Genomic DNA, 14,444 nt, shown 5'->3' on the forward strand with positions numbered 1-14,444 from the left:
GAGACGTTATACATGGTATGGACTTCCTGACGGAAAATGGCGCCATCATCGACCTGCAATCTCGGTCAGTTCAGTTTTCGAAAGAGAATGCCCTCGAAGTTGACTGTGTTCTGCCGGCACCGCTCCACATTCTCGACGAGCACGTGACTGTTCCTCCCCGCTCCGCTCCAGTGTAATGGTGACCGTCTGTGCGCACACCCTCCGGGGAGTGGAAGTTGTCATCGAGAGTAAACCGCCTTTGCTTCTCGACCGCAGCGTTGCTGTTGCTCGGGCTGCTGTCATCGTCGAAGACGTGCTGTTCAAGAAGAATTTCACCCCCAACAGTCAACATTGCTTGTCGTTCCTACGAATCTACGCAACGAACTTTTCATGCCTGCCATGACGAACCAGCTTCTGGCCACCTTGGAATCACTAGAACGCAAGCCAGAATTACAGAAAAATGCTACTGGCCTCGTCTGGGACATGATGTTACAAATTATGTTCGCACTTGCCGTGACTGTCAGCGCCGAAAGATTCCTTCTGTCAAGCCAGCCGGCTTCCTAAAACCTATAGAGCCTCCTTCACAGCCATTTCAACAAATCGGGATTGATTTGTTAGGACCATTCCCCACCACAAGCTCCGGGCAAAAGTGGATAATAGTCCCCACCGACTACCTGATACGTTACGCGAAGACAGCGGTTCTTCCGAGTGGAACTGCTATAGAAGTTGCAAAATTCTACTGCAAATTGTCCTGCGCCACGGTGCTCCCAGGGTTGTGATCACGGACCGAGGTGGTGCCTTTTCTGCTGAGCTTATGCAGCATATTCTTAACTTAAGTCACACAAGTCACCGCAGGACTACTTCCTACCATCCCCAAACAAATGGATTAACTGAACGGTTAAACAGAACACTTGCCGACATGCTTTCAATATATGTGGACAATCAGCACAAAAGTAGGATGCAGTCCTACCTTACGTAACATTCGCATATAATACATCCATCCAAGAAACGACCAATATGATGCCGTTTAGCCTTGTTTATGGCCGCCAAGTCACCACAACGCTCGACGCCATGCTGCCCCATGGTTACGACCTCCCCAATGATGACGTTGCTTACTTTTTGCAACGTGCCGAACAAGCCCGCCAGCTCGCTAAGCTGCGCATCCATGAGCAGCAGGTGCAGGATGCGCTAAGCTACAACCTGCGGCACTGCGAGATTGAATATCAAACGGGTGATCTTGTCTGGGTTTGGTTTCCGATTCGATGACGCGGACTTTGCGAAAAGCTCTTGCGTCACTACTTCGGTCCTTACTGAATTCTGCGCCGCGTTGGCGCTCTCAACTACGAAGTTGTTCCTTATGAGGCGCCATGACCAAGTCGTGCCGCACGCGCAGAGATGGTCCATGTCGTTCGCCTCAAACCTTATCACTTGAGGACACCCTCCCGTGAGTCCGTGACTTGCCTCGAGCATCGGGTCGATGCTACCTCACCGGGGGAGCTAATGCTGCCAGTGTGAAGACAAGAGAAGCAGAAGACGGCGAAGTTCGTGTTTCACGCTCGCACCCCTGAACTTCAACGCCGGGCTCTCTGTGTTACCGGCTCTGCGGCCTTCACACGCCTTTTTGCAACGTGACGTCTTCAAGGTCAAGCTTAAGCGTCCTCCTAATTTGGTTTTGCATGTTTACACAGCTAAAAAAATATAAGTTTAAATATTTCACAGGATTCAACATTTAAATGAGGCGTGTAATCATATAACATATCTGCTTTTTCATTTGACTTTTAAGCAAGTGAATAAAGTTTTTATGTTTCTACAGGAGTTTTCGAGCTTTTCTCTTGGAGAGTTTCTTGATGAGATCTTCAACGTTGACCCACCTGAGAATATTGCATCCCCACTCACAGCGGTGACAAATTACTGAGGCTGCGGTCAGCTGTGAGCAGTCGTACCTCGATCTAGTAATTTATGACTTTTGTAATAGCTTTGACTGCTTACGCTTAGATTAATAAAACACACAACTGGCCTCAAAAGAAGTAATTACAGAGGTCAGTAAAGCTGCTTCTTGGGCTAGTTGCTAGATTTTGCAATTTTTGCCGAAGCCTGAAGCGCAAAAGAAGACAGTTCTGTGTGTCTCTCACGTCCCTGTCTTCTTTTTTTGCGTTTCAGGCATCGCCAAAAATGTACCGAGGTCAGTTGGTTTACCAGCTGTTACGAGGTCACTCCCAGCTGAAAGCAAACTAGAACCCGTTGATTCCCCTTGACCACCAACTGGGACCTGCTGACTTCCACATCTCGAACCAGATAATGCCAGTTGAGTACCAATTGGGACTAGCTGAAAACAGAACGAGGTAAAACCGTTTGGATTTTTTCCAATCTATTTATGCGAGTACAAAGTTTCATTTTTGCCTGGCTTTGGCATTAAGCATACAATGTGACGAACAGCTTTTGAGGCATTAGACATTGCAATATATAAGTTATATTTTTAATAAAGAAGAATTAGGGATAGGATGATTCGACTATTTTTCGGACCACACCTCGAAATCTGCCATTTTTTTCCAACTCTCGGGAGGGAGAACGGAGGTTCATTTGAACCCTGGATAATCTGGCCCTGACTGCATGCATAATCTTGATGAACATGTATTAGCTGTTTGAACATTTTTCTCGTGGTAAGTCTTGCCTTCAATGCTGATGATGGTGTGTCTGGTGGCTTGTGCTGGGAAAGAAATGGGAATGTTAATGAGCCAAATAAGGGGTGATGCTGCATGTATGCTGTGCTCTGAGATGTTTCTCAGCGTGTCCCCCCTTATGTAATGCCTCAGTAGATGCCTTTAGGGTAAAATAAATGGTGATCATAAACGCTTCCACAGCACGAAAGCATGGAAGACCCTGCAATCCGCCTTTTGTGCAAGTTCTATGTGCATGCGCGAAGTCCCAGCGGCGACTGATGGAAACATACTGGACGGTGTTTCTCGTCGCCGCCAGTGCACGGGGGCTGGCAGCACGGTGGCCGTCGCAGGCTTGGCAAACCAATGCCGACCACATCTGCCACGTACGGTTGCCACTCTCGAGGCGTGCCGGGGTGCAAGACGCGGTTTTTCAGGTTCCCTTCGGCGAGCCACGACCAACAACGGCTACCAAGCGTCAAGATGTGAATGGGCGACCTCAGCAACCGACTGCATACTCTCGACTGTGCGAAAAACAATTCGTTACAGGTATGTATGCATCCAAAGGAAATGGGCATGATGAAAAGTACCTACTGGAGTTAGCACCAAGCCTTGTAACCCAACAGTGATAGCCGCAATGAGGATTTGTTAGATGCGTTTTGGTCTATGAGCGACGGGGCCTGATCGCAATGTATTTTGTCATTTGTTTTCCTTATGTGCGAAGGAGCCGGGTAGCGCAAGGCGGCTATGTGTGCTAGACCGTAATATTTAGCATGTTTTATCGCGACTGCCGCCTGATTAACAAGGAAAAAAAAATGCGGCGTTTTTTATGATGCACCATCGTTCGCGAGCTGATGTGGTTGAGCTGGTCATGAGGCTCGCGAACGGCGGTGCATCACAACAAACGCTGTATCTTTTTCTTGTTAGTCAGGCGGCAGTGACGATAGAACATGCTAAATATTACAGTCTAGCGCACACAGCCGCCTGTGATATCTGTGCTATCTGGCCCTTTCGCACATAAAGAAAACAAACTATAAGCGAACACGCACTGAACAAATCCTCATTGCAGCTATCACTGGTGCGTTACAGGCTGGGTGCAGACTCCAGTAGGTACTTTTCATCATTCATATTTCCTTTAGATGCATACATACCTGTAGTACCTGTGTTTTTGCCGCTCGGAGCATATGACGCACTTGACACTCTTGCACGACGCACAGTGTTATTATTTTATTTTTTTTACCTTTTTTTTTTTTTTTTTTTTTTGTCTTCACTCTCACCAAAGCATTCGGATTTTGTTCCTTTGGTGTACGCAATCAGCTGCACTTTGTTAGAGAGCTTGAAAGTCGTCATCCTCGTCCAAACGTCTGCAATGGCACGGAAACCGCTGGGCACAAATGAGTCTCCTGGAGGGCTCATGCCCGTTCACTTGCCGAGGGGAGCGCTCTGGACCTAGAACAGCATTGGTTCCTGGCCGACATGCAATACAGATGTGTAGGAGATGCACATGTGTCACCATGCAGTCGTTGATTCCGCAGAAATCGCTGCAGAGACAGAAAGGTTGTGGATCCTTTCACCGTGCATCGAGGACCTTTTCACCACTGCGACCACATCCATTCTACAGCGCTGAATCATCCATTGCCAGAAAAATGCCGCGCGTTTCCTGCAGGCTTCTGTTGTGCACTCCGGCCAGGACAATGCCCTGTTCAGGGGGTGTGCATAAGTGCCTCTCTGCCGAGCTTCGTAGATGAAATCCTATAGCTGCACGCTTGTAGATGACGCGAGGAGGAAGCGACGCCCATTCCACCATGCCGGCGCCTCGGTGACCGCATTGTGCTCGATAACTCGACGCCCCGCGCATATACGCTGCTCGTAAGTCACAGGAGACTATTCCACCTAGCTCTGCAGCATCAACAAACCCCTGGCTGATTTGCCCTTTGAAATCCCCCTCTCTCTCTCTTCGTCTCCGCGCTTTCCTTTCGACATTTTTTTTTTTTTTTTTGACAAGAAATTTAAGTCGGTCGTGAATCTGCACGCTGAGAGAGTCTCGTCCTGTCACGTCGAACACGGTCCGTGCCACGGCTCGTGCTACTCGCTCTTACAATACGAAGACAGTATATGCATGCGTTATGAGCGGATTGTGAAAAAAACGCTGAAACATTATCTCGTACTGCGTGAACATGAAACTGCAATCACTGTACTTTACGCCCCGAAGGCAAAAAAAGGGGGGAGCTTTCGCTTTCTAGCTGCGTTGACGTGGCCATTTCGCATGGTGCTCTTTCGTGTCATCTGCTACACTGCCGTCCAATGTGTTTCCCACCGCTTTCTGCATGATGGCGCTACATCCTCCTGCAAAAGGCGGATTGCATTGTGTGACACCAAAAAAAAAATGAAATAAGGGAACACTGCAATTTTATAATGCCCACAGCCTGCTCGAAGGATCCAATTTGAAAGGCTGAAGTGGGACCAAAACAACAGAAGAAAATTTTAACCACCCTGGGGTTCTTTAGCTGACTTGACAGGCACTTTGCTTTTCACCTGCACAACAAAGCACTTGGCTGGGATCAGCAGTCAAATATGTTAACCACTGAGCCGTCGTGGAGGGACAGTTTTCACACCTTGTGAATTGGGCAGCGTAGGCATACTAGTCGGTAGTGAACATAGGTGCCAGTCCAGATTCAGGGATATACTTTTCTTGTTACTTGTGTAGCATTTTCCTTTATTATTACTTTCAGTTGTTTTCCTTGGAGAGATTCTGAAAGGCTGATTTTATTTTTATATAAATAATAATGATTGTTTTTTGGGAAAGGAAAGGTGCAGTCAGTGTAGTGCTTCAGGTTAAATTTTACCGCTTGGTGTACTTCAGTATGTACTGACATTGCACGGCACATGTGCGTGCCATTTGTGTATGTCTACATTTGAACGTGGAATATCTGCTCGGCAATGCAATGTAATAACCGGCTACTGTAGCGAGTGTTTTGTGGAGGTAATGAAATTGTAATGCCTGTTTGACCAAGTGCAGACGTTGCTGTTCTGTTGCAGGTGCGAGTGCGTGATGATGACATGCCTTACGCACACGTGGCCATTGCCGTCGAGAGCTGTGGCTGGGCCGACCCAGACAACATTCCCCTCATGGTGGCCAACACGGTGAGGCACTGAATCTCCTCCGATGGGCATCAACAATGTCACAATATGTTAGTGAAATCTGAGATTTATTTACATGGGGTTTGCTGCAAAAGGCCTAGCTATCTGCTAGCTAGCTAACGAAGTTAGAAGCCTTATGGGAAACCCAAACAATTACGATCTGCGCTTGAATATTACGTAGAGCCACAGTTTCATCCCTTCAGCCAAAGCACATAACATCACTGTGCAGCGCAGCTTGGAATTTCTGCCCGTTAGCACGCTGACTGACTTGGAACCCTTTTTTTTTTCTTCATAGTAATGTCCATCGGCATCTCAAAGTAACCGGGGTCTGATCGGCATTTTCCACTTGAGACAGCAAATAGCTGTGCTCCTTCCTAAGTCCGATGACATATCATTGAAAGCTCAGCAATTTCTCCTCGTAAGCATCAGGAAGCCGCTGGCACATGGTTACTTGCCGTCACATTGTAAATCCATGTCTTGTCATGAAGCGCTGAAGCCATCTACAGATTGCACGAAACTCGCGTGGAATGTTCATTTCCCGGGCCAGCTTCAGGGCTTCCATTTGAGCCATCTGTGTCGAAACAGCATGGCCACAACTACTCTGCTCCTCGATGAACTTGGCAAGTTACGTCTCGATGTGGGGGTACAAACAAGTCTTCGGACCACGAAACGCTCGCCTGTTCCGGTTTGTTGTTGCAAGACTTTCTTTTCCTCCTTTCGCGAATGCACGACTCGTTGGCGTCATGTTGTTGTGCTGCCGCTCTTTTTCAGATTTCTTCAGCAGTGGGTTGTATAATCTTTAGTTTCTTTCTCTCTGTGAAAGACTGCCACCGAGTTGCACTCATGACACCAAAACAAAGTAGGCCAACAGTGCAAACTGTGTTAGCTGGGTGTTGAAACAGCGCTCGACAAAAGGCCCAACAACCGGTGGCTCAACAAAGCATGATTATTTGCATGGAGAATCTATGGATGTGGATTTGGCCAGGCTTTTTGTTGGCCCCTTGTCAGCAACAAGCATCGATGACGATGGCGGGCTACACAGGAAGCCCATGCATTGCTGTGGATTTGACCACTGCAACCCCCCCTCCCCCAACAAAAAATCGCAGATACCCACATCCCCACTTTTTAAATGCATTTTTTTTTTCAAATTTTGGTGCTGGTTATATGCGAGTACAGTCGAGTCCACTTATAACAATATTCAAGCGCTACAAAAATTTTATTGTTATAACCTATAATTGTTATAAACGGTTTGCACGAAAAAAGCATAGCAACTGCAAAGAGGGGTCACGGACGGCAAGTGACACGCGAGCTCCGCCGAGGCATCGTTTTGGAGGCCCCAAAAGGGGCCTTGTAAAAAATACAAGATGGTTGTCGCGGCCGCCTCTCAGCTTGAAAAATCCCGAAGTAATGTTGGGGTGAAGAGAGAGAGAGAGACAAAACTTTTATTTAAAAGCAGAGGAGATTGGGGCATGCAGGCCCTTGGGGTGAAATCGCTACAAACATCTCACTGGCTTACGAGAAAACCCCATGTCCGTCAACCTTGCTTGCCGACATTCTTTTTCATGGCATCCAGGTACCCCACGTAGTGCAGTGGAAGGTCTTTCACGAAAACGAAGCCCCGGAGGGACTGAATCATCTGCAGGGCCTCATGCGAAGACAACGTTGAGGCAGCCTGCCCTACCGCTTCATCGCTGCCGTTGTCAACGTCAGTGTCGTCACTATCCAACTGAAGCATGTTCGCAATGATCGCCTCATCGGTGAGAACTTCTGAAGTTGCTAATGCGTCGTCCGCGTGCAGAAACTCTTCGAGTCATGAAGCATCCTCATCGACTGCGGATCAAAGTTCTGGCATCACTTCGTTGGTGGGAACTTCGCAGGCTTCGTCTAAGTCACTCCTGCCTCGGACAAAGCACGCTTTCCTAAAGCAGTTCCGCGCTGTAGAAGAGCAAACTTCGGACAACGCACCAAATATAAACTGCACGGCCATCAGCAGATTGATCTTGAAGTTTGGTTGCTCCTTGCTTGTCCGCGCGGCCATGTCCATCAACAAGACTAACTTGCTCAGGACACGGCGACGATACATTACCTTAAAATCGGCGATCACGCCGGCGTCCATGGGCTGTGCAAGCCTGCCGTCGTGTTCGGAGGCAGGAAAAAAACTTCCATGTTTGAGAGCTTAGGCATGGAGTGGTGGGCACTACAATTATCCAGGACGAGCGCCACCTTCCTCTTCGATCGCTCGATGCGCTGATCAAACTCCATCAGCCACTCTCGAAAAAGTTCTCGCGTCACCCATGCCTTGCGATTGTTACGGTAGCGTACTGGTATCCTGGCAGCACTGCGGAAGCAACAGGGATTTTTTGACTTCCCAATGAGAAATGCAGGTCACTTGTCGCTCCCGTCCATGTTGGCGCACAAAAACACTGTGAGGCGCAGCTTGATGTTCTTGTCGCCCTTGCACGGGTCTCCTTTCAGTGCATGCGTCTTGGGGGGCAACATCTGGAAAAACAGCCCCATTTCGTCGCTATTGTATACGTCGGCGTCAACATAGTCGTCGAGGATGCGGGGCAGCGTTTCCTGCAGCCACTTCTCCTTTGCCTCCACGTCAATCGAAGCTCCCTCGCTGGTGATGGCTTTGTAGACAATGCCGTGCCTCTCTTTGAAACGCTGTATCCAGCCGCCACCTGGCTGGAAGTCCACATTGTTAATTAGCAGGGCAAACTGTTTCGCCTTTGTGGCCAGAATCGGCCCAGTGATAGGCAAGTTCTGGGCACGGGCACCAAGAAACCACTCGTAGAGGGCCTCCTCCACCTCCTTATAGGCACCTTGCTAAACTTGTTTGCGCCCACTGTCAAGCGTAGACTTTTTCTTGTCGAACTTCTCAGCGGAGCGGACGATCGGTGACACGTCGGTTGTGATAGTGCGTACTTCTTCACCAAGTCACACACTTTCTTACCCGCTTTGTAGTCCTTCACGATATTGCACTTCGTCTCCAAATCCATAGCCGTGTGCTTTCTTTTCACCGGTAACGTCGTCCAATAATCAGCGGGCGGATCAGCCATCTTCTGTTTAAGCGGTGATTCAAACGAGATGGAGAAACCACGTGGCCAGCAACGACTTCGACGCAATAATCTCGCGCAAACAACCAAATTTGTTGGCAGAACTGCGCAGAATGAGAAGCGAGCAAGCAGATCAGCGCTGTCCACGCGTTGGAGAAATCCATTCATGTTTCGGAGGGTGGCGCGGCGTAGAGCTATGGGCGTAGCCCATTTTTGTTCGAAGGGGTGGAAGGGTGGCGGGAGAAAGGCGCGCGAGGCTGGCAATGCGGAGAAGGCCAGAAAACAGGTTCTATTGTATGAGTGCGCAGAGGGGAAAGGTGCAGCAGCTGGAATTTTTCTTTTTTTTTCTTCTTTTCAAGGATTTCGCATTCCATAACCTTTTGGCACGATCACTCAGGAGCCAAACTCCATTGTTATAACTGATGTCGTAAGCGGGTTATTTTACCATAGAAAACATGCAAAAGTGGACAGTGCAGCAGCTTTTCATTGTTGTAATCGATATATTGCTAAAACCGACATTATTATAAGTGGACTCGATTTAAATATGGTATGTTTCGAGAGTCAAAATTCTATTTTTCTGCACCCGTGTATGGGAAGCTGAAATTTTTTTCCTTAATGCTCTGAAAGCCAAGCCCATTATACAGTTAAACCTTGGTATAACAAACCTCAGTGTAACGAAATCCTCGACATATCGAAGGTACAAGGAATACGTAACATAATGCGCATTGGAAACCATGTATATTTTATCTCGATGTAATGAAGTAAATGTTTCTCTAATTTCATTGCGAAATCTTCAGACAAATTTTACTCGGAAGGACAAAAATTTCGCAGGGGCGATGACGGCCAAGGGGAAAGCGTTGCCAGCGTGCGTGACTTGGGTAGCCCTCGCTGTCGGCCTCCCAAGCCATGCAGCATTCGCTCTCTACAAGCAAGAGATAAGCGATAAGCCGCGCTACAGTATCCGTGCCCCCGCCTCCTGCTCCTTTTTTTTTCCTGTCTTGCTTCGTTACAAATGGAGGAGAGCAGCAGCTCTGTTCCCCCCCACTCCCCTTTATGCTCTGCTCACTCCTTTGCTGCGATCCAAAGAATCACTTCCCCTTGCATGCAGCGGCTGTTGCGTCAGCGTGCACACCTGTCTGTCATTGGCCCTTTCTCGCGCGGCCGCCACTTCCGCAGTCGTTTGTGTGTTGCCGCAGATGCTGTTTGTACGCTGCTTTCTGCTCGTTCTGTCGATTCTCCTCTACAACTCCATCTCTGATTTCTCGCGTGTGTTGCCACTATGAGTGGTTGTAAGCGGAAAGCGCTTTCACTCGAGCAAAAAACGGCAATTCTTGAAGCCGTTTCGAAAGGCGACAAAAAGAAAGATGTTGCGGCTCGATTTGCCATATCTCAGGGTATGCTCTCAACAATGTGGAAGGCAAGGAGTCCATCCTCAGTTCTGCAAAGTGCTGCATGAGTGCCGAACATTAGCGATTGAGGATGGCAGCCTACGAAGATGTGGACACGGCTGTGTTCTCCTGGTTTATGGACGCTAGAGCACAGAATGTGCCAATTTTGCAGCAGAAAGCAAACGACTTCGGCTGCCTGGTTGACAAGGGCACCTACAGGCTAGCAGTGGTTGGCTTCATCGTTTCAAATCCCATTACAAGATTGTCGAACGGGTGCTCTGCAGGGAGTCGACGTGTGCCAACACGCCTGAAGCCGCTGTTGGCTGGAGAAGGAAATGCCAAGAATAGTGACGAGGTACCAGCCATTAGAGGTGTACAATGCGGATGAAACTGGATTTTTTTACCAAATGCTACCACATCGGACTCTAGCACTAAAAGGGAATCGCTGTCATTGCGGGAAGCAGACCAAGCTGCGCATCACAGCTCTTCTCTGCGTAACTATGGATGCCACTGACAAGCGGGTGCTGCTTGTGATTGGCAAAAGTAAGAAGCGCAATGTTTTAACAAAGCTCGAAAGCTGGAAGTTGAGTACAGTTCGAAGAAAGCGTGGGTATCCTGCGACATCTTCCGTGACTGGCTCCTGGCGTTTGGCGAGGAAATGGAGCGTGACGGCCACAGTGTTTGCCTCTTGGTGGACAATTGTTCCACCCATCGCGATGACGATGCGCAGCTAAAAATGTTGGCAGTGGTTTTTCCCGCCGAACTACAGTTGAATCCCGCTATAACGAAATTCACGGTGCACGAAAAAAAATTCGTTCTCGCGGAACTTCGTTATCGCAAAAATTTGACGTGAAACGCAGAAAGAATTGCCCAAGCAGCAGCAAAGGCGTTTAGCCAAAAATCTGTAAGCTTGGTTTGCTTACGCTTCACGGCGAGCAACGCCGTCACGCGATTTTCGCACTCGGTCAGCAAACCCATTGCAACATCGTCGTCTCGGACAGCAACGAAATTCCTGATGACATCAAAAGCGTCAATCACCTGTACGGCGGTTGCCGCAGCCGGCGCTTCCTGTACGTCGTCGTCTTCTTCATCGGAAGAGTCCTTATCATTCCGGGCAGCTTTTATGATCTGCTCATCACTCACATCTTCGTGAACAACAACACAAGCGTCAGCGTCGATGTATTCGTCGAGCTCGAGATTAGGCGGCACGGTTCCTATTTCTCCCAGCGTTTTCCAGGCGGCTGCGATCCCCGGAGCCGGTGACGCCTCTTCGTCGTCGTCTGTAACGCCTGGTGTTAGGCCAGCAGAGTGTACGGGTCGACCTTCGGCAATTCCGGCGTGCCTGAAACAGTTCACAATTACTGAGCGCCCCAGTGTGCTCCAGGCAGCAGACATAATCTGCAGTGCCACGTACAAGTCCACCTTCGTGTCTCGGCCGGTTTCAGTGTTAAAAAGCAGCCGCTGAATTAACCTCCCGCGGTAAGCGCGCTTCAGGCTAAGAATCACGCCCTGATCGAGAGGCTGTAAGACAGACGTGCAATTGGGAGGGAAAAACCTCAGCTCCGTGTTAGTGAGCTTGACTTCGTCGGAGTGATGCGCTGAACAATTGTCCAAAAGCAAGCAAACTTTACGGCCCTGCCGCTTCATGTCGCGGTCGAATGCCATCATCCACTCGGTGAAAATAGCGCGGGTCATCCATGACTTGTTGTTCGCCTTGTACTGCACAGGTAGGCTACGAGTTCCCTTAAAACAGCGCGGCTTGGCACTTTTGCCTATGACTAACGGCGGACGCTTGTCCGAGCCATCCATGTTTGTGCAAAGCAGCACTGTGATGCGTTTTTTGCTGTGTTTGCCGCCGTGACAGCGCTGCCCCTTGAAGTCGAGCGTCCTAGCCGGCAACATCTCGTAGAATAGCCCGGTCTCGTCGGCGTTGTAAATGTCTGCAGGCGCGAAGTTGCTTAAAATTCCGGCCATGTTACTCGCCTTCCAAGCAGCTGCTCCGTCCACGTCTGCTGACATTGACTCGCCGCACAACACTTTTCCAACGAGGTTATGGCGGGCCTTGAAATGGTTTACCCAGCCAATGCTAGCTTTAAAATCATCAATGCCAAGTAGGCATGCATAGTTCAAGGCTTTCTGCTGGACGATGCTTCCGGACAGGGGGACGTTGCTGGCTCGTGCTTCCACAAACCACGCATGCACTGCAGGGGCCGCGTCACCTTTTTGTGCTTCGAGGATGTGCCTGAAGCAAGTGCCATTCTCACGCTGTCCTTATTGCCTAGAATCGTTGACAGCGAACTTGCAGGAATTCCGAAGTCTTCAGCAATTGCCGCTTTCTTCCTTCCGCTTTCTGCTTGGGCGATTATTTGAGCTTTTTGCTCAAGGGAAAGAGTTTTGCGTTTTTTCACTTGCGTTGCCATCGTGTCCTGCGGATGAAAACTCGTCGTTGTCGAAGAGAAAGGCAGCGAGTGAACAACGCGACCACGACACAAAGCCAAAATGGCGGAACTGCAATCACGTGATTTCATGCTTAATGTGGCTTTGGATTTGACTTGGACTTCTCGCCAATAAAACTAGTTTCGGTTTCGATTTTGAACGCGAAAATTTCGTTGAAGCGGAAACGCTCTGCAAAAATGGTTCGTTGTGCAGAGAAATTTAGGCCATTAATTCTTATAGGATACTCGCGGGGAATAAAAAATTATTCGTTGTCGCGGAAATTTCGTTGTGGCGGTATTCGTTGTGGCGGGATTCAACTGTATACTTCACTGATTCTGCCACTCAACCAGGAAATAAATTAAAGAGCAGTGCAGAATCTGCATTGGAGTACAGACGAACCCAGATATATCGAAATTGAATTGGATTACGAAATAGTTCGATATATCGAAAATTCGATATGCAGAAATCGGCTTGTGACGGCACTTACAATGCGAAAAAATGATACCGTATTTGTCGCGTAATCAAACCACTCGCGTAATGAAACCACCCTCCACTTCTGCACCCGAGAATTTGGAGAAAAAAAAAGACCATTAAGGCCAGCTCGCTCACATGCAAGCGATTGAGCGATCTCAGTGAAGAGCGGCAGCGACTGAGCGAAAAATTTCCAACTTGTTGGAACTGCGTCCCTCTCGCAGATCGAGCCACCGCGGCAGCTCAAAGCAAGGTTTCAGTGTTGCCGCGGCAGAAATTGCGAGCGTTTTCGCTTGCATGTCGATGGCGCACACCACTCCGTTTCGGTCATCTCATCCACAGCTCATTTCTTGGCAGCGTGCCAAGATGCTGCGCAGCGATAACGTCCGGGCGCGTTTATCTTTTGATAGCTCCTGCGGTGGCGGGGAGCGAACATGGCAGAGTGCCCGTGATGCCTTGATTGCACAAGCCTGGTTCGATTTATCACGCCGCACTTGGGGTGGGCGTAGTCCACTGCCACAAAATCATTGGAAAGCGTGATAGCTGCAATGCCGTTTGAAGCAAACAATGCTAAAAGTTGGTGTCATGACGCAGCTGACCGCGTGCTTTCGTTTATTGATAGATGTAAGAATGGACGACTCTCGCAAAAAAAAAAAAAAAAAAAGAAACGGCCGCTTCCTAATGTTTGCAGCCACGATATCCTACGCTACGTCGCGCGTAAAGCACTACGATAAGAATGGACGACTTGCAAAAAAAAAAAAAAAAAAACGAAGATATCTGCCGCTTCCGCAGGCGCCATAGCCACGTCAGCCGCCACGCGCAGAAGGTTCACAACACACGGTGGAGAGTCCGACGTTCTGTCTGGAAACGGGCTGAGCTGGCTTGACGCATGCGTAGCACGTGCTACTGCGAACGAATGCCGGGAGCAAGGAAGGAGAGAGATAGCTCGGCAAAAGAATGGGCACACCCTTGTGCTATGCTCTATCGCGTTTTTCCCCTGTCGTTCCCATCGGTTCTCTCTGGTTCATTCACACACATGGCTTGCAAACGTCACGTGCTGGTGCGCGGGAAATGATAACCGCAGATGCGCGTGCCTTTGGGGAATGGGCACGGTGCTGCCCTAGACCAGCTGTCGCTGAACTGTCCCCTCTCATTCCTTCCGCACGTGGCTTGGAAACGTCACGTGGCAAACTGCCGAGGGTGATGCGATCGTCTTTGGGGGAGGCACACTTTCGAGTGCATGGTGCGGAGTCCGATATATTGAATGTCTGGTGAAATTGAGTTCGATATATGACGCGGCTTTCCTATACTTT

The 14,444-nt window shown here is 49.1% G+C and overlaps 1 protein-coding gene across 1 annotated transcript in view; it reads left to right on the forward strand.

The window, feature by feature from the left end:
* Positions 1 to 14,444, forward strand: part of UQCR-C1 (Ubiquinol-cytochrome c reductase core protein 1) — a 99,251-nt gene that overhangs the window by 45,396 nt on the left and 39,411 nt on the right. The window contains exon 7 of the mRNA XM_084579516.1: positions 5,676 to 5,780. Within this exon, the coding sequence (XP_084435642.1) occupies positions 5,676 to 5,780 (105 nt within the window). The remainder of the gene's footprint in view (positions 1 to 5,675; positions 5,781 to 14,444) is intronic.

The sequence above is a fragment of the Amblyomma maculatum genome, chromosome 9, assembly GCF_055883805.1.
Source record: "Amblyomma maculatum isolate TAMU_Amacu chromosome 9, ASM5588380v1, whole genome shotgun sequence".
Taxonomy (NCBI): Eukaryota; Metazoa; Arthropoda; class Arachnida; order Ixodida; family Ixodidae; genus Amblyomma; species Amblyomma maculatum.